Consider the following 26132-nt stretch of genomic DNA (forward strand, 5'->3'; position numbering starts at 1 on the left):
ATAGTTATTTGGTCAGAATAGTTGAGTGCCATAAAAATATCCGCACATTCTGGGAAAAAGATGCTACGTTAGCACAATGTATAACCACTGATTTCAGCTCTAAATATGCACATTTTCGAACAAAACATAAGTGTATGTATAACCTGATGTTATAGGACTGTCATCTGATGAAGCTTATCAAGGTTAGTCAAAAATTATATATCTTTTGCTGGTTTATTCGCTATCGCCAACGTGCCTTGATGAATGAATGCGGTAGTGTGGTAGGCTATTGTAGTAAGCTAATATAAAAAATCTGAAATATTGGCTGGATTCACAAGATGTTTGTCTGTAATTTGCTATACACCATCGATTTTTTTTTAATGATGAGTGTTTAGGTATTTGACATTGGTGTCTGTAATTACTCTGGCTGCTTTGGTCCTATTTGTGACGGTAGCTGTGATGGTAGCTGCAATGTAAAACTGATTTATACCTCAAATATGCACATTTTTCGAACAAAACATAGATTTATTGTATAACATGTTATAAGACTGTCATCTGATGAAGTTGTTTCTTGGTTAGTTTGGTTGGTTCTTGGTTAGTTAGGTTGGCTTTGTGCATGCTACTTGTGCTGTGAAAAATGTCTGTCCTTTTTTGTATTTTGTGGTGAGCTAACATAAATATATGTGGTGTTTTCGCTGTAAAACATTTTAGAAATCGGACATGTTGGCTGGATTCACAAGATGTTTATCTTTCATATGCTGTATTGGACTTGTTAATGTGTGAAAGTTAAATATTTCTAAAAAATATATTTTGAATTTCGCGCCCTGCACTGCCGCCTCTGGGTGAGCGTTTTCCTGTTTGCCAGCATCAGTCTGTGGTGGTTTGTAGACAGCTACAAAAAATACGAATGAAAACTCTCTCGATAGATAGTGTGGTCTACAGCTTATCATGAGATACTCTACCTTAGGCGAGCAAAACCTTGAGACTTCCTTAAATATGGCGAACCAGCTGTTATTTCCAAAAATACATTGTCCGCCGCCCCTTGTCATACCAGACGCCGCTGTTCTATCCTGCCGATACAGCATATAAACAGTATGTTGAGCCACGACTCCGTGAAGCCCCTAAGATATTATAGTTTTGAATGTCCCGTTGGTAGATTAAGCCTCCGTGTAGGTCATTGATTTTATTTCCAAAAGATTGCACGTTTGCTATCAGAATGGAAGGCAGTGGGGGTTTATCCGATCGCCTACGAATTCTCAGAAGGCAGCCCGCCCTCCGGACCCTTTTTCTCTGCCTTCTCCTCACGCAAATTAGGGGGATCTGGGCCTGTTCCCAGGAAAGCAGTATGTCATTCACATCGGGCTCGTCAGACTCATTAAAGGAAAAAAAGGATTCTGCCAGTTCGTGGTGAGTAATTGCAGTTCTGATGTCCAGAAGTTATTTTCGGTCATAAGAGATGGTAGCAGCTACATTATGTACAAAATAAGTTTAAAAAATAAGTTACAAACAACATAAAGAAACAAACAAAAAACACAATTGGTTATGAACACGTAAAACGTCAGCCTTCTACTCCGGCGTCATCTTATCTTTGAGTTAAAAAAGCCGCATACAAACATGGTCTCTTTTTTTGTTTTCTTGAGTAAGACAGCTCTAAAATGCAGGTGTTTCAGCCTAGCTCAGTGCTTTCTGTGGTGGTGGGGCAAGCCAGCAGAAAACACGGAGCATTGCTTGTGTTCTCTCATGGGGACAATACGTCACCTCAAAATTCTCGCCCTTTGGGTTCTGCCATAGTTACATTAGAAGCGCCCATCCAAGAAGGCTCAAGGTCATTGGCCGCAGATACAATGACGTCAAATCACGTTATATGTACAGCATCTTTGATCCATGTCAACATCATACTTTCAAAATCTTAGCTAGCAGTCATCATCCTGAATGAAGTCGACAATATACTGGCAAATCCTTTTTAATCCTTTTCATGTGAAGATAAATAATGATGAGAAATTATAGATAAAACGTATCGGTGCTCATCGGCCAAAATCGCAAAATCAACAATGAGTGGTTTGGAAGGAATGGTGTGACAGTGGCTTTGTGGTCCCAATTCTGGGATTAAGGGGCTCTTTTCCAAGTTCAAAATGATAAACATTCAACATTGGCCATGCTGTCAATGAAGCATAATTTGTGCTGTGCTCAAATCAGCTGTTAACTCGGAACTGCAAAAACTTGACTTCAGTGAGTTCAAGACAACTGGGAAGTCAGGAATAAACAAGCTCCGACTGGAAAAATACGTTTTGAACGTTCATCCAAATCGGAATTGTAAATCCGACCTCTTTTCTAGAACTACGACCTGAAGATAAATGACGTCAGCATGATTCGACCTTGTTTTTTTCCCGATTTCACAGTTGTTTTGAAAGCACCATAAATCCAGAGAAGACCAGACTTTGATGACAAAATTTGCCCACGAAGGAGCGCCGCACCACCTTCCTGTTCAAGTGATCACAGCACAACAAGGTAAGTCCAAAGACGTATTGTATGCTGCTGCATAAATGATCTAATATGCCAGGGAGATATGTATACTGTAGCTAAGAAAGTAATACTAAGTGTATGTTGTGTAGTAAGATGTTAGTAGCGCATGTGCCTCACCCTAATAATTTGGTCTATGTACCCCTCTTAATTTCACCTACTGTTCTGACTTGGTGGTGCACATGTAGCCTTTAACCTGTTTTAGAGAAATGTAATCATAGAATATTGTAAGAGGTTTCATTGTCTGCTTATATGCCCCCTTTATTCTATGGTTCTCACTTGGTGTACAGGGAGAAAACTGTAAGAATGGCCCATTTTCTGAATTCTACTGCTGTACAATTCAAAAGTGCTTAACAAATAGTTATGTTGATTACGTCCATCCTAGCTCGCTCATTGATGTCTTAATCGAATTTACAGATCTGCCTCTTAGGCGCTTGTCATCCCCTTATGCCATAGTTTGTACATCTCAATTGTCATTAGAAACCACATTTGTTTAAGCAGGTCAGCCATATCAGCTACAGTTGAAGTCGGAAGTTTACATACACCTTAGCCAAATACATTTGAACTCAGTTTTTCACAATTCCTGATAATTAATCTGAGTAAATATTCCCTGTTTAGGTCAGTTAGGATCACCACTTTATTGTATGAATGTGAAATGCCAGAATAATAGTAGAGAGAATGATTTATTTCAGCTTGCATTTCTTTCATCACATTCCCAGTGGGTCAGAAGTTTACATACACTTAATTAGTATTTGGTAGCATTGCCTATAAATTGTTTAACTTGGGTCAAACGTTTCGGGTAGCCTTCCTCAAGCTTCCCACAATAAGTTGGGTAAATTTTGGCCCATTCCTCCTGACAGAGCTGGTGTAACTGAGTCAGGTTTGTTGGCCTCCTTGCTCGCACACACTAATTCAGTTCTGCCCACAAAGTTTCTATAGGATTGAGGTCAAGGCTTTGTGATGGCCACTCCAATACCTTGACTTTGTTGTCCTTAAGCCATTTTGTCACAACTTTGGAAGTATGCTTGGGGTCATTGTCCATTTGGAAGACCCATTTGCGAGCAAGCTTTAACTTCCTGACTGATGTCTTGAGATGTTGCTTCAATATATCCACATAATTGTCCTACCTTATGATGCCATCTATTTTGTGAAGTGCACCAGTCCCTCCTTCGGCAAAGCACCCCCAAAACATGATGCTGCCACCCCCGTGCTTCACGGTTGGGATGGTGTTCTTCGACTTGCAAGTCTCCCCCTTTTTCCTCCAAACATAACAATGGTCATTATTGCCAAACAGTTATATTGTTGTTTCATCAGACCAGAGGATATTTCTCCAAAAACTACAATCTTTTTTATAGCGGTTTTGGAGCAGTGGCTTCTTCCTTGCTGAGTGGCCTTTCAGGTTATGTCGATATAGGACTCGTTTTACTGTGCATACAGATACTTTTGTACCAGTGTCCTCCAGCATCTTCATAAGGTCCTTCGCTGTTGATCTGGGATTGATTTGCACACCAAAGTACGTTCACCTCTAGGAGACAGAGCGTCTCCTTCCTGAGCAGTATGACGGCTGTGTGGTCCCATGGTGTTTATACGTGCGTACTATTGTTTGTACAGATGAACGTGGTACCTTCGGGCGTTTGAAAATTGTTCCCAAGGATGAACCAGACTTGTGGAGGTCTACAATTTTTTTAGCATGTACAAAATGTACATGCTAAAATCGACACTGCCTACAGCTAACCTATAGCTAACCTATAGCTAACCTACAGCTAACACATAGAGACTCTACCTGCACTAGAGGGGGATAAAGCAGTTAAAGATGCAGACCTTTCTTTCTTTATGAGTTCACTTAGGAGCCAATGTCCCGTTTTCCCTGTGGTGCTACCTTCAATTAATCTTCAAACAAAACGTCATGTAGAGCGATTCTGGCAGAGAGAACACCCAGAATCCTCACCAGCAGTCTCTACCTCACTGAGCAGCCAGAGTGGGCCGGCATGGAGGGAGGGAGCGGAGCACCCCATTAGCTACCTAACTACCTCTGAGACAATCATATGATCATTCTGGCATGACATTCTCCTATTCCTAAGAAATACCAATACACTGGGAAGGAGGAGGTAGCCAGGGTTGGAGGCAGGTAGCCAGGTTTGGGTAGATTCTAAATGTAATCTGTTACAGTTACTATTTACCTGTCCAAAATATTTATCAGTAACATAACTTTTGTATTACCCAAACTCAGTAACGTAATCTGATTATATTCAGTTACTTCTAGATTACTTTCCCCTTAAGAGGCATTAGAAGAAGACAAAAATGTATGTTTCCAATTGAACCACATCTACCGCAAGATAAATCAATGTTAAAGTTTACATAGCTGGCCATATATGGATGTTCAATTTTACTTCATGGATTGGTTATTTAGGCTTCTTCTAACCCATCGCTTTCTACAACATATAGTAGTACGTTTAAATTATATCTTTACAATGAAAACCAAAGTCTATCAGAATTCCATTCATTCCAATAAATGTTAAACCCCTTGATCTTCAAGAATAGGACGTGGAGATATGGAAGTATAGATTAGACAAATTGTTTTACCTGAGCATAACCTCAAAACAAAGGACTTATAAGCCAGCCCTACTCTGTGGTTTATGATTTTGTTGTCATGGAGAACTGATTGGGCTCACTGATTCGAGTTGAAAAATAAGTGCTTCGCTAATGGAATGGCATGCTTTGAGCACTACTGAAAAGTGCTATTTACATGTGAAAAATGAATGCCATATGCTTGCATTTGTTATGGGCCTATTGTTTACCTTTTTGTTGGTGACACTTTGATATCTTGATAATATGCAGTTGTTTAAAGGGAAAATCCACAGATGAAACCATAATAAAACAGTCGCCCCGCCTCTGTTTTGGTAAAAAACTGAGGGATGGAATCCGCACTGTGCAGTTGTTGCAAGAGCTCATTTTTTACTGGCTGTACACTGGTTTCAAAAACAATGATTGATAGGCAGCTTAAACATCTTGAATTCAAAAATTATTGGGTTCAAATAGACATTTAGATTTGTGAACAGCAATTCACAACAGCCACAATACGTAAGGCGCTAATAGCTAAATGAGAAAGCAGCAGTGTGATTCACCTCAATGCGCTATGTAGATATCAAAAATAAGTGATATCTGTACCGCTGTAGACTACACCACTGCTGTTATCCTTACCTCTAAGCGTATATTCAAGTTGGATAATCTTTGGATGCCGACAGCAGTCGCACCATTGGAAGACATGGCTTGGACTGTACACTAAAAAAGCCTATTCCTGCTCTTTTCCCGTCATCCATCAAACTCATTTGGTGTCATCATATTGGTCTCTGACTTCTGGTCAGACTCGCTCAGGTGGAACAAACTTAAACTTGCGCATTTTTCAATGCTGATTTGAATGTCATTGAGAAGACAGGGAAGTGTCAAATATTTTTTTTCTCGTAAACCTCCTTTCTGAATTTAAAAGTAATCCGCGAAGTAATCATCTGTTTTTTCAAAAGTATCTGTAATCTGATTATAATATTTTTGCTGGTAACGTATCGGATTACAGTTACAATTTTTTTGTAATCCTTTATGTGTAACAGATTACATGTAATCTGTTACTCCCCAACCCTGAAGGTGACCTAGCGGTTAAAAGTGTTGGGCCAGTATCCGAAAAGTGGCTGGTTTTAATCGTCGAGCTGACTGGGTGAAACATTTGTCGAAGTGCGATTGAGCAAGGCACTTAACCCTAATTGCTCCAGTAAGTTGCTCTGGATAAGAGCTTCTGCTTAATGATTTAAATGTCAAATGAAGATATCCAGTCCTGGCAACATATTAGGTAGTACAGCAAACTACCTTGTATACATGTGTGCAGAGACACACACATTGCTGTTTGGTCTCATGGCTAAAAGGCTACCCCTTAACTCCTCTTCCTCATATCTCTGTAGCTTTCTGCTTTACATTTACATTTACATTTAAGTCATTTAGCAGACGCTCTTATCCAGAGCGACTTACAAATTGGTGCATTCACCTTATGACATCCAGTGGAACAGCCACTTTACAATAGTGCATCTAAATCTTTTAGGGGGGGGGGGGGGCTTTCATTTGGCTTTCATGAAACCAAAGAAATCCAGAACCACTTGCCCCCCAGCAAATACTGTAAAACCCAACAAGAAACACTGATAAACAGAGCGAGAGAGGGAGAAGGAGTGAGCACAATCTTTGTATCTCCTCGTTGGTAGGCACTAGGCAGCCAGAAGGCTGTGGTGATTAGAAACAGTAGAGGTGCTGAAGGCCTCAGTCAACCAGCAAATTAAAACGTGTGAACCCGCCCAGACAATAATTAGGTGGGAGGAGGAGGAGAACATGGGCACCAAGCAGGGATCTCCTTTTTAGGTAGCTTCACTTTCTCTAGTAATGTTCTACAGAGTATAGACCCAGATACGAATTAGCAAGGCCACTCTCTCAGAGTGGACAGGGCTGGGGGACTTTTCTCCTCTATACTAATGTTAGGTTTTTATAACATTATAGTGATGTTATAGCAATGTTATAGTGATTTTATAGAAATGTTATAGTGAAGTTGTAGTAATGGTATAGTGATGTTATAGTAACGTTATACTAATGTTATAAGCCTAGTAACGTTATAGTTATGTTAGGTGAATGTACCCACTAGCTGGGCCTCTCTCTCAGAGTGGACTGGACTGGGGGGATCTACTCCTCTATAGTTAGGTTAGCACAACATTATTATAATGTTGAAGTAAGGTTATTGTAATTTTAGCTGAACTTACCAACTAGCAAGGCCTCTCTCTCAGAGTAAACAGGACTAGAGGGAATCTTCTCTGGGGGCAGACTCTCCTTCTCCTGACTGCAGGAAACCACTTCTAATGCTGTCGCCTCCTACAGGACAAGAGGAGAAAACACTGTTAGACTGTTTGACACACACACACACACACACACACACACACACACACACACACACACACACACACACACACACACACACACACACACACACACACACACACACACACACACACACACACACACACACACACACACACACACACACACACACACACACACACACACACACACACACACACAGCCCTAGAAACATCATACAGGCAGTGGGAGAAGAGAGGAGGAGAGACAAATAAGGCAAAGAGGAAAGAGAAAATACAGAGGGAGCCAAATGGAGGGAGGAAAGAGAGAGAGAGAAAGCTGGCAGTGTTAGCGATGCTAATGATTAAGCTGTTGTTTACTGTGGGCTTCTGACAGGTTGGAGGAGGCAGGGTTGGGTATGTGTAAAAAAAATATTATAATAATTTAGGGGGTATCAGCTTTAATATTGCAGATAGATTGTGGCTTCCATCAATGTAAATATCTGCATCATTTCCAACCCCCAATTTTTGTTGTTGTTGTAAATATATACACTGCTCAAAAAAATAAAGGGAACACTTAAACAACACAATGTAACTCCAAGTCAATCACACTTTTGTGAAATCAAACTGTCCACTTAGGAAGCAACACTGATTGACAATAAATTTCACATGCTGTTGTGCAAATGGAATAGACAAAAGGTGGAAATTATAGGCAATTAGCAAGACACCCCCAAAAAAGGAGTGATTCTGCAGGTGGTGACCACAGACCACTTCTCAGTTCCTATGCTTCCTGGCTGATGTTTTGGTCACTTTTGAATGCTGGCGGTGCTCTCACTCTAGTGGTAGCATGAGACGGAGTCTACAACCCACACAAGTGGCTCAGGTAGTGCTGTTCATCCAGGATGGCACATCAATGTGAGCTGTGGCAAAAAGGTTTGCTGTGTCTGTCAGCGTAGTGTCCAGAGCATGGAGGCGCTAACAGGAGACAGGCCAGTACATCAGGAGACGTGGAGGAGGCCGTAGGAGGGCAAAAACCCAGCAGCAGGACCGCTACCTCCGCCTTTGTGCAAGGAGGTGCACTGCCAGCGCCCTGCAAAATTACCTCCAGCAGGCCACAAATGTGCATGTGTCTGCTCAAACGGTCAGAAACAGACTCCATGAGGGTGGTATGAGGGCCCGACGTCCACAGGTTGGGGTTGTGCTTACAGCCCAACACCGTGCAGGACGTTTGGCATTTATCAGAGAACACCAAGATTGGCAAATTCCCCACTGGCGCCCTGTGCTCTTCACAGATGAAAGCAGGTTCACACTGAGCACATGAGCACATGTGACAGACGTGACAGAGTCTGGAGACGCCGTGGAGAACGTTCTGCTGCCTGCAACATCCTCCAGCATGACCGGTTTGGCGATGGGTCAGTCATGGCGTGGGGTGGCATTTCTTTGTTGGGCCGCACAGCCCTCCATGTGCTCGCCAGAGGTAGCCTGACTGCCAATAGGTACCGAGATGAGATCCTCAGACCCATGTGAGACCATATGCTGACACATGCACATCTGTGGCCTGCTGGAGGTCATTTTGCAGGGCGCTGGCAGTGCACCTCCTTGCACAAAGGCGGAGGTAGCGGTCCTGCTGCTGGGTTGTTGCCCTCCTACGGCCTCCTCCACATCTCCTGATGTACTGGCCTGTCTCCTGGTAGCGCCTCCATGCTCTGGACACTACGCTGACAGACACAGCAAACCTTTTTGCCACAGCTCGCATTGATGTGCCATCCTGGATGAACTGCACTACCTGAGCCACTTGTGTGGGTTGTAGACTCCGTCTCATGCTACCACTAGAGTGAGAGCACCGCCAGCATTCAAAAGTGACCAAAACATGAGCCAGGAAGCATAGGAACTGAGAAGTGGTCTGTGGTCACCACCTGCAGAATCACTCCTTTTTTGGGGGTGTCTTGCTAATTGCCTATAATTTCTACCTTTTGTCTATTCCATTTGCACAACAGCATGTGAAATTTATTGTCAATCAGTGTTGCTTCCTAAGTGGACAGTTTGATTTCACAGAAGTGTGATTGACTTGGAGTTACATTGTGTTGTTTAAGTGTTCCCTTTATTTTTTTGAGCAGTGTATATTATTTTAAATATGTTTTTATATTTCCCCCTAACGCTACCACCCATCTTCTAATTGAAGAAAACGAATGGACAACAATACCAGGTATGTGTGTTTGTGTCTGTGTGACTGATGTGCGTTTGTGTGGGTGCTGACCCAGGCACAGTGGCAACTCTTACAGGGGTTCACCCGGGGCAATGTTCTTCATTACTGTGTGTGTGTGTGTGTGTGTGTGTGTGTGTGTGTGTGTGTGTGTGTGTGTGTGTGTGTGTGTGTGTGTGTGTGTGTGTGTGTGTGTGTGTGTGTGCGCGTGTGCGTGCGTGCGAGATATGGGACAAGCTCTTGATTTCCTAACCCAGTTGTGTCGGGTTGATTAATCCTGCAACAAATAAAGTCCTCCTGCACTGGATTGGTATGTAATGATCTGTCATGTCACTGGAAGAGGAGACAGAGAGAGTGAGGAACAGAGAAACAGGGAGAGTGAGGGACAGTGAAACAGAGCGTGAGGAACAGAGAAACAGAGAGAGGAAGAAACAAAGATATTCACAGAGAAAATAGAAAACTAGAGACAGGGAGAAAAAAAGAGAGATAAGGAGAGAGAATGGAAACAGAGGGAGAGGGAGAGGGAGAGAGAGGGTTGGAGAGGGTCACATCTCTTTTCCACTTATACTGACTTGATCAGCACTCTCCTCGCCCCCTCTGTCATCTCGCGGTGAGGTCTCCAGCTAGAGTCAATCATAAAAATGGGAAAAGCCGTCACTGACAATCATGTCACAAAATAAAATAACACAAAATAACAAACGTGAAAACGAAAGCGCACAGTTCTGTCAGGCAGGAATACTAAACAGAAAACAAGATCCCACAACTGAAGGTGGGAAAAAGGGCTGCCTAAGTATGATCCCCAATCCGAGACAACGATAGACAGCTGCCTCTGATTGGGAACCATACCCGGCCAACAAAGAAATATACAATACTAGAATGCCCACCCCAAATCACACCCTGACCTAACCAAATAGAGAAATAAAAAGGCTTTCTAAGGTCAGGGCGTGACAAAGGGGTTCATCTCTGCGTGTATACATGCTTTAATTACCATATTTACCATGGATCACTGGAAGAGGTTCATCTCTGCGTGTATACATACTTTAATTACAATATTACCCATGGATCACTGGAAGGGGTTCATCTCTACGTGTATACATGTTTTAATTACCATATTACCCATGGATCACTAGAAGGCGTTCATCTCTGCGTGTATGCATGCTTTAAATACCATATTTACCATGGATCACTGGAAGGGGATCATCTCTAGGTGTATACATGTTTTAATTACCATATTTACCATGGATCACTGAAAGGGGTTCATATCTACTTGTATACATGTTTTAATTACCATGGATCACTGAAAGGGGTTCATATCTACTTGTATACATGTTTTAATTACCATATTTACCATGGATCACTGGAAGGGGTTCATATCTACTGATATATATGTTTTAATTACCATATTTACCATGGATCACTGGAAGGGGTTCATCTCTACTGATATATATGTTTCAATTACCATATTTACCATGGATCACTGGAAGGGGTTCATCTCTACGTGTATACATGTTTTAATCCCCATATTTACCATGGATCACTGGAAGGGGTTCATCTCTACGTGTATACATGTTTTAATCCCCATATTTACCATGGATCACTGGAAGGGGTTCATCTCTATGTGTATACATGTTTTAATTGCCATATTTACCATGGATCACTGGAAGGGGTTCATCTCTATGTGTGTACATGTTTTAATTACCATATTTACCATGGATCACTGGAAGGGGTTCATCTCTACGTGTATACATGTTTTATTTACTATATTACCCATGGATCACTAGAAGGGGACACATTTCAGTGACTAGCGGCATTCTAATGTACAGTATCACTATTAAACCAGATATTGACAACCCTGTGATCTCTTTGATTTGAAATGACATGTATTACCCAGCCAGCAGGTCTAAAATGACAAATTAAAAAAGTCAATGAAACAACTAGTCAAGCGGCTACGGGAGGCAGAGAAGAGAAAATGTGTCGAGATTGGAAAAGAAGAAATCAAATATGGACCACGCACCATTTGACTCTCTCATATCCATATTATCTTTATCCAATTAAATAGCTGATTGAACAGGAATCTCATGCTCTTGTCAACCCTCGTTCTGGAATCCTGCTCAGCCAATATTATACCATAAGCAACATAACCATTAACACTGGCTAAAGATGGATTTTAGATGGATTTTAGCCCCTAAAGACATACAATTAACTTAAGTGTTTTCGATATTTGCGGATGTGAGACAAGACAGTTTTGGAGGGGGGATAATAATGAACTGGTTGTAACCAGTGGTGATATACCGGTATAGCTAATGCAAAGATGCTAGTTGTAGCCAGAAATGATATATGGCTAGTATAAAGATGCTAGTTGTAGCCAGTGGTGATATAAAGCTAATATAAAGGTGCTAGTTGGAGCCAGTGGTGGTATATATATATATATTGTTATTTTTCACTAGGCAAGTCAGTTAAGAACAAATTCTTATTTACAATGACAGCCTGCCAAAAGGCAAAAGGCCCCCTGCAGGGATGGGGGCTGGGATTATAAATAAAAATAAATAAAATAAAAATATAGGACAAAACAAACATCACGACAAGAGAGACAACTCAACACTACATAGAGAGAGATCTAAGACGACAACATAGCATGGCAGGAACACATGACAACACAGCATGGTAGCAACACAACTTGATAACAACATGGTAGCAACACAACACGGTAGCAGAACAAAACAGGGTGCAAACATTGTTGGGCACAGACAACAGCACAAAGGGCAAGAAGGTAGAGACAACAATACATCACGCAAAGCAGACACAACTGTCAGTAAGAGTGTCCATGATTGAGTCTTTGAATGAAGAGATTGAGATAAAACTTTACGTTTTTATTTTTTATTATTGAATATCTGAAACATACAATATACTTGCAGTGAAGCCGCTCAACAACTACATTATACCAGTCATCCAACAGACTCTCATTCAGAGTGACACACAGAAGCATCCAGGGTCAATGCACTGCTCAAGGTCATGTTGATAGATCTCCCACTAGGCCAAAAAACATGAACCCGAACCCTACAAGATCCCCCCACAGTTCCCCAATAGCTGTCCCTTAACCATTTGAGACCCCTCCCACAGTCCCCCTCCAAGTAGAAAAATGAAATAAAAATACAATTAATTCCATTCCCCACCCCCAATAACCCCCCAATGCACCAACAACCAAGAGAATGAACTAAAGAGAAAAAGAAAAAGACAGAAGATAACAGAAAACAGAAAACAACAATGCAAAAATATATATAAATAAACAAAAACAAAATTAAATAAAAAACGTTTATGTTTTAAATAAATGTTTATCTTTGACCATCATTCTATCTCCCGCACAGCAACTCCACTCCCACTTGTCTCCAATTCCACATCCCAAACCTCAGCTTCCCTCAGCCCATCTCATCTATCTCTGTTGGCCACCCTCTTCGGGTTTCTATGCAACAAATATCTTTCAACTCTGCTGTGATGTTTAACATACAATTTCAATCTTTCTAATCGAATAGAATCAATTCGAATAGAATCAAGATAAATACTTTTACTAAGAGTATTATTATATTAGTAATTGACTGAACCGGTCTCTCCAGATCTCCTAACAGTACTATTTATAGGGTCCATTTTATATCAATGCTATGCCTTTTCAGCCATTCCTGAACCTGAGACCAGAAACAGGCTACCCGAGAGCAATACCAAAATAAATCTGCAGAGCTTTGATGATTTTATGCCCCAAATATTCAACATTTTGTTGGTGGAAAGAATTCTATATAATAATTTTAGCTGAAAAGGACAAATCTTGAATCTTGCGTTGTTTTATATATCAACTCATACACCCTGTACCATGGAATCGGTACATCAAAAATATTTTCCCAACTATTTTGCAATCTGTATGGCACAGTTGTCAACATCCTGGTCCTCAGATGAAACTGGTATACTTTCCCATTTATGCTATGTTTATTCCTCCGCAAGTTTTGATCCTTTATATTGGGCAGACAGACCTTTCCTACCTCCTCTAGCTGCCACCTGCCTCCTCCATTTTTGGGGTAATGCTGTAATCAATTGGTTGTACTCTTGGATATAGCAGACCTTCCCATACAATTCTGATAACTCCATGAAGGACATAACTCTACCATTCCAATTTACAAAATCATTTTAGAACAAAATACCCTTTTCAATAAATACAGGCATTTTATCAACCAGCACATTTTATCAACTCTAATATTTGTTGTAATATTTGTTCTATCTTTTCATGGGGATGAAATTGAAATTGTAGCCAGCTCTGCAATGCTTGTTTGAAAAAGGGAGATACTTTGAAAAAAGTATAATTTTAAATTAATCGAAAATGAGACATGGCAATCTGCACAAATGCAAAAAGGCCATTTTTAAACAATGGATGAGCTTTCTTAGTAATCTACTTGAGAACCATTTAGGGTTCAAGTAAAACGTTTGACCAAGTGAAGCTTTTAGAGGAGGTTTAGTGCTTTTATATTTAATAATCTCAACTCACCCAATTCATATTCATTATATAGATAGGCACACTTAATTTTGTCTGGTTTAGCGTCACAGATAAAGCAACATCTTTTTTGCTTATATGATTTTAAAAACGAATCACCAGGAGTAGTCAGCGCCATAAGTAAGTGAGTAAACTGAGATATGACTAAGGAGTTAATCAGGGCACTTTTTCCATAAATAGACAGGTATTTACCTCTCCATGGTTGCAGGATCTTGTCTATTTTTACAAGTTTTCTATTGAAATTCAATGAGGAGAGCTTATTTATATGTTTTGTGATATGAATACCAAGTATGTCTACTTCACAATCGGCCCATTTTATAGGTAAACTGTAGGGTAATGTAAAAGTTGTATTTTTTAAAGATCCAAAATGTAATATTGCACACTTATCATAATTAGGTTTTAGTCCAGAGAGTACAGAAAAGTTATCTAGATCTTCAATGAGACATTGCAGGGATATAGCTTGCGGACTTAATGTAAAACTTTAGTCATTGGGCATACATGGACAAATTTGTATTTATGCCTTGGATTTCTAATCCTCTAATGTTGTTAATGGATCTGATTTTAATAGCTAGCATTTCGATGGCCATAACGAATAGATATGGTGATAGCGGACACCCTTGTTTAACTCCTTTTGACAATTCAAAACTCTCTGAGAAGTAGACGTTATTTACTATTTTACACCTGGGGTTGCTATACATTATTTTTTACCCATTTTTTAAGAGTATTACCCAAATTGAAAAAGTCCAGGCATTTATAAATAAAATCCAGTCTTACCTTACTTTAATGCCTTTTCAAAATCATCTATAAATACCAGGCCTGGATTCATAGATGTTTCATAATGTTCTAGTATTTCTAGTAGTTGTCATATATTATCTCCAATGTATCGTCCATGTAAAAAACCTGTCGAATCAGGATGAACAATACCTTGCAAAACCCTTTTAATTATGAGTGCTATGCACTTCGCTAGTATTTTTGCATCACAACATTGAAGTGTAAGGGTCCTCCAGTTTTTTAGACAGACTGGGTCTGGGTCTTGTTTTAATAATAGAGAAATCAGACCTTCCTGCTGAGTACCTGACAGACTACCATTTCTATAGGAGTAGTTAAAACAATCTAAAAATTGAGCTTTTAGTATATCAAAAAAGGCTTGATATACCTCTACTGGTATGCCATCAAGCCCTGGGGTTTTTGCAGACTGAAAGGATTTAATATCATCAAAAAGTTATTCCTCTGTAACTTGGCCTTCGTACTGATCTTTCTGTACATTTGTTAATTTTTCAATTTTTGTATTATTTGGAAAGAATTCTTTACCGCAATCTTCATTCAGTGGGAGAGGATGAGACGGAAAAGAGAACATCTGTCTAAAATAATTAGCTTCCTCTTTTAAAATATCATTCTGTCTTCAGTAACGAGTTTCTGCAAAAATTATTTTTGTTAGCGTTCCTGTGTTTGAGATCCAGGAAGAATTCTGTGCATTTTTCTCCATATTTCATCCAGTTTGCTTTATTTTTGTAATAGATTACATTAGATCGTTCTTGAAAATGTTCCTCAAATTCTTTTTGTGTTTTATCTCTGTAGTATCGTTTTTATTGCTATCTACCTGTACTATTAGTTCATGGATTTCCCTTGTTAGTCTTGTCTCTTTAGCCAGAAACTGCTTTTTTAAAAATTATTGATGAATATTGAATTGAATGACCTCTGAAGGTACATTTAAAGGTATCCCAAACAATATGGGGATTTGCTGAATCTATATTATACTGGAAAAATACAGTTATAAATTATTTTCTCTTAGTTAAAAATAAGTTGTCTTCCAGTAAACTTTGATTAATTAAATTTCCAATATCCCTGTCCACGTGGAAAATCTATAAGAGTTATGTGAATGCCAATTAGATGATGATCCGATCGCATTCTGTCTCCTATTACAACTTGTTTAACCTTTCTCGCCCCGGGGATCCACTAGCGGAACATCCACAACATTCCGCTGCCTTCACGGAGCGCGAAATTCAAAAAATATTTTTTAGAAATATTTAACTTCCACACATCAACAAGTCCAACACAGCAAATGAAAGATAAACATCTTGTGAATCCAGCCAACATGTCCGATTTTTTAAATGTTTTACAGCGAAAACACAATATATATTTATGTTAGCTCACCACAATAGCCAAACACACAATGCTATTTATTCACTGCATAGGTAGCTTTCAAAAAACCGACAAAATATAGATACAATTAGTCACTAACCAAGAAACAACTTCATCAGATGACAGTCTTATAACATGTTACACAATACATTTATGTTTTGTTCGAAAAATGTGCATATTTGAGGTATAAAATCATAGTTTTACATTGCAGCTACAATCACAAATAGCACCGAAGCAGCAAGAATAATTACAGAGAGCAACATGAAATAACTAAATACTCATCATAAAACATTTATGAAAAATACATGGTGTACAGCAAATGAAAGATAAACATCTTGTAAATCCAGCCAATATTTCAGATTTTTTAAGTGTTTTACAGCGAAAACACAATATAGCATTATATTAGCTTACCACAATAGCCAACCACACAAACGCATTTATCAGCAGCAAAATGTAGCGATTGCAAAAACCAGCAAAAGATATTAAATTATTCACTAACCTTGACAAACTTCATCAGATGACAGTCCTATAACATCCTGTTACACAATACATATATGTTCTGTTCGAAAATGTGCATATTTAGCGGTACAAATCGTGGTTTTACAATGTGAATACGTAGCCAAACTGCACAAAATTATCCGGAGATATTTTGGACAGTCACCTAATCTAATCAAAGTACTCATCATAAACTTTACTAAAAAATACATGTTGTACAGCAAATGAAAGATACACTAGTTCTTAACCTGTTGAGGACAGAGGGCGCTTTTTTCACTTTGGGGTAAAATCGTGCCCAATTTAAACGGCCTCGTACTCAATTCTTGCTCGTACAATATGCATATTACTATTACTATTGGATAGAAAACACTCTCTAGTTTCTAAAACCGTTTGAATTATATCTGTGAGTAAAACAGAACTAATTTTGCAGCAAACTTCCTGACAGGAAGTGGAAAATCTGAAATCGATGCTCTGTTCTAGGGCCTGCCTATAAATGTCCTTGATATTTATTAGTATACATGCACTTCATATGTCTTCCACTAGATGTCGACAGGCAGTGAGAGAAGAAATGGAGTGTATAACTTGATCTGGGGTCGAATAAAAGCTCTCTGTATGACGTGTCACCAGTTTCCTGTTTTCTGGAGAGCGCGAGAAGGCACCTGGTTTTGCCTTCTGATAAGCTGTCGTTATAGACGACTAATATCTCAGGCTTTGATTTTATTTGATACATGTGACAATATCATCGTAAAGTATGTTTTTTCAATATAGTTTTATTAGATTATTGAAATTTTTTCGGGACGTCAGGCGTGTTGCTTTGTCTGCGTATGTTCAGGAAGGAGAGCTTTACGCCACTTTGCTAGCTTTCCGTGCTAATTGACTGGAGAAGAGGACATTCTAAATCCAAACAACGATTGTTCTGGACAAAGGACCCCTTGTACAACATTCTGATGGAAGATCGTCAAAAGCAGGACCCATTTTATGATGCTATTTCATATATCTGTCGAACATGTTGTACTAGTCGTTTGCGCCCAGATTTTGGGCACGCTCTCGCTATAACTAAGCTGGATGTCGTAATGAAGTTATTTTTAGAATTCTAACATGGCGATTGCATTAAGAACTAGTGTATCTATCATTTCCTATACAACATGTATTTTTTTGTTACGTTTATGTATAGTTATTTGGTCAGAATAGTTGAGTGTCATAAAAATATCCGCACATTCTGGGAAAAAGTTGCTACGTTAGCACAATGTATAACCACTGATTTCAGCTCTAAATATGCACATTTTCGAACAAAACATAAGTGTATGTATAACCTGATGTTATAGGACTGTCATCTGATGTAGCTTATCAAGGTTAGTCAAAAATTATATATCTTTTGCTGGTTTATTCGCTATCGCTAATGTGCCTATTGCTATCGCTAACATGCCTTGATGAATGAATGCGGTAGTGTGGTAGGCTATTGTAGTAAGCTAATATAATGCTATATTGTGTTTTCGCTGTAAAACACTTAAAAAAATCTGAAATATTGGCTGGATTCACAAGATGTTTGTCTTTAATTTGCTGTACACCAATGATTTTTCAGATATGTTTTATGATGAGTATTTAGGTATTTGATGTTGGTGTCTGTAATTACTCTGGCTGCTTCGGTCCTATTTGTGACGGTAGCTGTGATGGTAGCTGCAATGTAAAGCTGATTTATACCTCAAATATGCACATTTTTTGAACAAAACATTGTTATAAGACTGTCATCTGATGAAGTTGTTTCTTGGTTAGTTTGGTTTGTTCTTGGTTAGTTAGGTTGGCTTTGTGCATGCTACCTGTGCTGTGAAAAATGTCTGTCCTTTTTTGTATTTGGTGGTGAGCTAAAATAAATATATGTGGTGTTTTCGCTGTAAAACATTTTAAAAATCGGACATGTGGCTGGATTCACAAGATGTTTATCTTTCATATGCTGTATTGGACTTGTTAATGTGTGAAAGTTAAATATTTCTAAAAAATATATTTTGAATTTCGCGCCCTGCACTTGAAGTGGCTGTTGTCATATTGTGCCCGGCTTCGGGCTTGCAGCCCAAAGAAGATAAAGGAGAAATGTAAAACTTTTGAAACTGAATAAACTGTCATTAATGTCTACCACAGCCTGGGCTCTGGTAGCTGAAACATTTCTCATACATTGAAACTCATTTTAGAACTAGTTTCATTCTTATTACAGCACAAATCAGATATGGTAATTACATTTCAAACCCCAGTGGTCTTTACAGCCAGCCAAACTCATGAACCACACACAGTATTCTCTCTTGACTGAGAGCCTTCATCCCATCCCTCCTCGTTCTCAAAGGGAAACAAAGGAACTAATGGTGAAGAGAACTGGGTATACAATAAGACAATGAGCGGCAGCTTACTATTGTATCAGGGAACATGAGTACAAGATGGCTGACATTATCTAGCAATGTCTCACACAAGTGTCAGATGCACAAGTGCAGTAAAATGCCTTTCTTGCAAGCTTTAACGACAACAATACAGTAATCATTAACAATGTAATACTAAATAAAACAAGGTAAAACAAAAACACACAATGATAGGATGTGTGTGTGTGTGTGTGTGTGTGTGTGTGTGTGTGTGTTTGTGCGTGTGCGTGTGCGTGTGCGTGTGTGTGTGTCTGTGTGTCTGTGTGTCTGTGTGTGTGTGTGGTGTGTGTGTATTACTGACCTGTGGTGTGTGTGTGTCTGTGTGTTACTGACCTGTGGTGTGTGTGTGTGTGTGTTACCGACCTGTGGTGTGCGTGTTTTCTTCAGACTCTCCAGTCCTTCCTTGAGGCTCTGTACTTGGCTCTCCAGCTGCTGTTTGTCCTCCACACTCTTCTCCAACTCTGCCTCCCTCTGTTTCATTTCTTCACGCATCTTCAGCAGTTGCTGCAAACACAGAGTACATACAGTGAGCCACATACGGTAACTAACCTTTAAGCTTCTGATACAGAGGAGATACATTTAGCTACAGATGCTAACTAACCCTTAAGACGGAGAAAGCACAGTTAGCTACAGATGACACCTAACCCAAGGCACAGTTAGCTACAAATGCGAGCTAATCCTTAAGACAGAGAAGACACAGCTACAGATTCTTGCTTACTACAGGCATATGGCTCATGCTAGTTATTAACCCTTTATCCATCAGCTCCATAGAGGAAACCATATTAGCCAGCGATGCTAACCCTTAAGTTTCAGGATTTGCCATCGAGTAAGGAACTTTTAGCTTATAGCTTCTCTATGTAGGTCAGAACCATGTAGAAGCTGAAAAGTCCTTTCTCCTTATCCATTTCAGCTTAAAAAAACTACATCACAGTCTCAGTTGGGTTTAGGCTGAAATACGCAAGTATTACATGACTCAGAAGTGGAAGAAATTCACAGAACCTGGGCAGACTCAAATCACCTGCTGATAAAATGTTATGGTAATTTGCCAGAGCCTGCCTGATATCACAATTTAGCACAGAGCAATATGAAGTATTCGATTTTCGTCTCTTCCTCCTCATTTTTATCCATTAATTTAATATTTTCATGGTAATGTTGAAACTTGCGTGTTGGAAATGTAATTATCATCTGTCTATTCATATGAGCATGACCGTTGACTACTTGAGGATATTTGATGACCCAGCAGGTGAATGAAGCAACAGATTTCCTACCTGAGGGTTGTTTAACCAACAGTTTGTTATCTCTGAGGAGGATATTTTATTAGAAAACCCCTCCAGCTGGTATTACTTTGTGTACAGCATCTAGGTCAGCAGACTGATCAGATTCTAGAATGACTCTCTTCCTGTCAAGTCTTTTAATTGTTCTTTATATCTCTCTATCCATCCTACTCTCAGAGTGCACCCCTCTTGCTCTCTCTCTTTACACCTCTCTCTATCCCTACTCCTCTTTCTCCCTCTTTCTCAGTGTTGTGTGTGTGTGCGTATGTGTGTGTGAGGTTGGGAGGGCAGTTCTCTATCCACCTCTATTAAAAGTCACTTTTCCTCAATACGACTGGTCACCCCAGGAAGCCAAACCAATGGATTATGAGTCTCACCAGCCAGAATCTGCAGGGGTTTAATATCTGTATGGAACCAGGAAATGAAAAATTCCTGTGGAATTGATTAAAATAAATCCAAAGTAGGAACTGCTGCAAGAAGTTAACTACAGTGGGTATGTCTGGTAGAAGTAGTACCTTCTGCATTCCCTGTAGTGCCTGCTGTAGAAAGGTTAGTTGTTGCTGCCTGATGGTGTCCTCTTCACTGTGTTGTGGAGGTGTGTGTTCTTGGTTTCTGCCCTGCTCCTGCTTCAACAGCTCCACCTCGTTCCTGTAGGCGTCCAGCTGACAGCGCAGAGAGTCATTCTCTTCCTTTAGGGCCTCCACCTGGGACACAGGGCCTACACACACACACACACACACACACACACACACACACACACACACACACACACACACACACACACACACACACACACACACACACACACACACACACACACACACACACACACACACACAGAACTATTAATGAAATCTGCACCTGTCCGATTGAACAGACAGGATAGACAGTGTGATGAGAACTGCTCATTAAATCCTAACCTGTCCCATTTAACAGACAGGAAACAGTGTGATGAGAACTACTCATTAAATCCTAACCTGTCCTATTGAACAGACAGGAGACAGTGTGATTAAAACTGCTCATTAAATCCTAACCTGTCCTTTTGAACAGACAGGAAACAGTGTGATGAGAACTGCTCATTAAATCCTAACCTGTCCTATTGAACAGACAAGAGACAGTGTGATGAGAACTACTCATTAAATATTAACCTGTCCTATTGAACAAACATGAGACAGTGTGATGAGAACTACTCATTAAATATTAACCTGTCCTATTGAACAGACATGAGACAGTGTGATGAAAACTGCTCATTAAATCCTAACCTGTCCAATTGAACAGACAGGAAACAGTGTGATGAGAACTACCCATTAAACTCTAACCTGTCCTATTTAACAGACAGGAAACAGTGTGATGAGAACTGCTCATTAAATATTAACCTGTCCTATTGAACGACAGGAGACAGTGTGATGAGAACTACTCATTAAATATTAACCTGTCCTATTGAACGACAGGAGACAGTGTGATGAGAACTACTCATTAAATATTAACCTGTCCTATTGAACAGACATGAAATAGTGTGATGAGAACTGCTCATTAAATATTAACCTGTCCTATTGAACAGACATGAAACAGTGTGATGAGAACTGTTAATTAAATCCTAACCTGTCCTATTGAACAGACAGGAGACAGTGTGATGAAAACTGCTCATTAAATCCTAACCTGTCCAATTATTTTATTTTACCGTTATTTTACCAGGTAAGTTGACTGAGAACACATTCTCATTTGCAGCAACGACCTGGGGAATAGTTACAGGGGATGAATGAGCCAATTGTAAACTGGGGATTATTAGGTGACCATGATGGTTTGAGGGCCAGATTGGGAATTTAGCCAGGACACTGGGGTTAACACCCCTACTCTTACGATAAGTGCCATGGGATCTTTAATGACCTCAGAGAGTCAGGACACCCGTTAACGTCCCATCCGAAAGACGGCAACCTACACAGGGCAATGTCCCCAATCACTGCCCTGGGGCATTGGGATATTTGTTAGACCAGAGGAACGAGTGCCTCCTACTGGCCCTCCAACACCACTTCCAGCAGCATCTGGTCTCCCATCCAGGGACTAACCAGGACCAACCCTGCTTAGCTTCAGAAGCAAGCCATCAGTGGTCTGCAGGGTGGTATGCTGCTTGAACAGACAGGAAACAGTGTGATGAGAACTACCCATTAAACCCTAACCTGTCCCATTTAACAGACAGGAAACAGTGTGATGAGAACTGCTCATTAAATATTAACCTGTCCTATTGAACAGACATGAAACAGTGTGATGATAACTGTTAATTAAATCCTAACCTGTCCTTTTGAACAGACAGGAGACAGTGTGATGAAAACTGCTCATTAAATCCTACCCTGTCCTATTGAACAGACAGGAAACAGTGTGATGAGAACTACTCATTAAATATTAACCTGTCCTATTGAACAGACATGAAACAGTGTGATGAGAACTGCTCATTAAATCCTAACCTGTCCTATTGAGCAGACAGGAGGCAGTATGATGAAAACTGCTCATTAAATCCTAACCTGTCCTATCGAGCAGACAGGAGACAGTGTGATGAAAACTGCTCATTAAATCCTAACCTGTCCAATTGAACAGACAGGAGACAGTATGATGAGAACTACTCTTCCCCTGTTCCTTTGATAGGAGAGTCTGTTCTTTACAGCTGTCGGAGGGGGATGTGTGTGATGTAATGAGAGGGTGTGTTTGAGTGGCTGAGCTGGGGAGATAAGACCTGAGAGTGAGTGTGTGAGGGTGTGAGGCCCAGCATAGAGTGTGTGCGTGTGTGTGGTTATGAGTGTGTGCGTGTGTGCGTGGGTGTGTGTAACTCAACACAGGGACTCCAGCTGCCTGCTTTGTATCTCGCATTATCTGCCTGTTTGAACTGAGAGAGAGACCTCTGAGTCATCGACTTGCTCTGTGTGTGTGTGTGTGTGTGTGTGTGTGTGTGTGTGTGTGTGTGTGTGTGTGTGTGTGTGTGTGTGTGTGTGTGTGTGTGTGTGTGTGTGTGTGTGTGTGTGTGTGTGTGTGTGTGTGTGTGTGTGTGTGAGAGAGAGAGAGAGAGAGAGAAAGATACTCTGCCCTGTATTAGTGTAGAAGGACCAACCCATTCCCACTCTGCACTGTATTAGTAGAGAAGCACCAACCCATTCCACTCTATACTGTATTAGTATAGAAGCACCAACGCATTCCCACTCTGCACTGTATTAGTGGAGAAAAGCAACCCATTCCACTCTGCACTGTATTAGTGTAGAGGCACAAACCCATTCCCACTCTGAACTGTATTAGTATAGAATAACCAAACCTTTCCCATTCTGAACTGTATTAGTATAGAAGCACCAACCCATTCCCACTCTGCACTGTATTAGTGTAGAAGAACCAACCCATTCCCACTATGCACTGTATTAGTGTAGAAGCACCAACCCATTCCCACTCTGCACTGTATTAATGTGGAAGTACCAACCCATTCCCACTCTGCACTGTATTTGTATAGAAGGACCAACCCATTCCCACTCTGCACTGTTTTAGTATAGAAGCACCAACCCATTCCCACTCTGCACTGTATTAGTATAGAAGCATCAACCCATTCCCACTCTGTTCTGTATTAGTGTAGAAGCACCAACCCATTCCCACTCTGCACTGTTTTAGTATAGAAGCACCAACCCATTCCCACTCTGCACTGTTTTAGTATAGAAGCACAAACCCATTCCCACTCTGCACTGTATTAGTGTAGAAGGACCAACCCATTCCCACTATGCACTGTATTAGTGTAGAAGCACTAACCCATTCCCACTCTGCACTGTATTAGTGTAGAAGGACCAACTCATTCCCACTATGCACTGTATTAGTGTAGAAGCACTAACCCATTCCCACTCTGCACTGTATTAGTGTAGAAGGACCAACCCATTCCCACTATGCACTGTATTAGTGTAGAAGCACTAACCCATTCTGACTCTGCAGTGTATGAGTGTAGTAGTACTAACCCAGTCCCACTCTGCACTGTATCAATGGAGAAGCACCAAAAATTCCCACTTTGCTCTACATCAACGGAGAAGAACTAACCCATTCCCGCTCTGCACTGTATTAATTTAGAAGCTGTCACACCCTGGCCTTAGTATTATTGGTTTTCTTTATTATTTTAGTTAGGTCAGGGTGTGACATGGGGAATGTTTTTGTTTTGTTGGTTTTGGGTGTTGTTTATGGTAAAGGGGTTGTGTATAGTATATGGGTTTGTGTGGAGTACAGGTTTCTAGTATTGTCTATGTATGTTTAGTTGTCTAGGAGAGTCTATGGTTACCTGAATGAGTTCCCAATTAGAGACAGCTGATTTCGGTTGTCTCTGATTGGGAGCCTTATTTAGGGTAGCCATAGGCTCTCATTGGTTGTGGGTAATTGTCTATGTAGAACGTTTGTAGCCTTTATGTATGTGCACAACGTTTGTAGCTTCACGGTCGTTTTGTTGTTTTGTTAAAGTGTTTTGTGTCGTGTTCATCTTCGTGTTGTTTAATAAAAGAAGATGGCTTATTTTCCAACTGCTGCATTTTGGTCCGTTAATCCGCCACACGATCGTGACAGAATTACCCACCTTAGGACCAAGCGGCATGACCAGCGGCAACAGGAGAAATACAAGGATTCATGGACATGGGAGGAAATTTTAGACCGGGAGGTACCAGGAGAATATAACCGCCCCAAAGCTGAGCTGGAGGCAGCGAAAGCAGAGAGGCGGCGATATGAGGAGCTAGCTCGGAGGCAGGAAAAGGAACCTACAAAGGATCTGGGTTACACTACGTGGGAGGAGATCGACAGGTGGGCGATCAACCCAGGGAGAGTGCCGGAGCCCGCCTGGGATTCTCTGGCGCAGTGCGAGGAGGGATACCGGCGAATGGAGGCAGCACGACGAAGCGGTAGGAAGCCTGTGGGAAAACCCAAAAAATTTCTTTGGGGGGGGCTTAAAGGGAGAGTGGCGAAGTCAGGTAGGAAACCTGCGCCTACTCCCTGTAATTACCGTGGAGAGCGAGAGTACGGGCAGACACCGTGTTACGCAGTAGAGCGCACGGTGTCTCCTGTACGTGTGCATAGCCCGGTGCGGGTTATTCCACCTCCCCACACTGGCAGGGCTAGATTGAGTATTGAGCCGGATGTCATGAAGCCGGCCCTACATATCTGGCCACCAGTGCGTCTCCTCGGGCCGGTTTACATGGCACCAGCCTTACGCATGGTGTCCCCGGTTCGCCTACATAGCCCGGTGCGGGTTATTCCACCTCCCCGCACTGGTCGGGCAACGGGGAGCATTCAACCAGGTAAGGTTGGTCAGGCTCAATGCTCAAGGGAGCCAATACGCCTGCACGGTCCGGTATTTCCGGCGCCACCTCCCCGCCCCAGTTCAGTGCCACCAGTGCCTACACCACGTAACAGGCTTCCAGTGTGTCTCCAGAGCCCTGTTCCTCCTCCACGCACTCGTCCTATGGTGCGTGTCTCCAGCCCGGTATCACCAATTCCGGCACCACGCACTAAGCCTTTTGTGCGTCTCCAGAGTCCTGTGCATCCTGTTGCTGCTCCCCGCATTAGCCCTGAGATGCGTGTCCCCAGTCCGGTACCACCAGTTCCGGCCCCACGCACTAGGCCTAATGTGCGTCCCCAGGGTCCAGTATGCCCTGTTCCTGCTCCCCGCACTAGCCCTGAGATGCGTGTCCCCAGCCCGGT

The 26132-nt window shown here is 41.1% G+C and overlaps 1 protein-coding gene across 2 annotated transcripts in view; it reads right to left on the reverse strand.

Annotated features, from left to right (window-relative positions):
• LOC129858184 (ecto-NOX disulfide-thiol exchanger 2-like) overlaps positions 1-26132 on the reverse strand; it is a 419543-nt gene that overhangs the window by 19366 nt on the left and 374045 nt on the right. For both annotated transcript variants that reach the window (XM_055927210.1, XM_055927211.1), the window contains 4 exons: positions 20951-21153; positions 19525-19665; positions 10158-10208; positions 7290-7398 (listed from right to left, as the gene is read on the reverse strand). In XM_055927210.1, the coding sequence (XP_055783185.1) occupies positions 7290-7398; positions 10158-10208; positions 19525-19665; positions 20951-21153 (504 nt within the window). The remainder of the gene's footprint in view (positions 1-7289; positions 7399-10157; positions 10209-19524; positions 19666-20950; positions 21154-26132) is intronic.

This window comes from Salvelinus fontinalis, chromosome 6 (assembly GCF_029448725.1).
Source record: "Salvelinus fontinalis isolate EN_2023a chromosome 6, ASM2944872v1, whole genome shotgun sequence".
NCBI lineage: Eukaryota > Metazoa > Chordata > Actinopteri > Salmoniformes > Salmonidae > Salvelinus > Salvelinus fontinalis.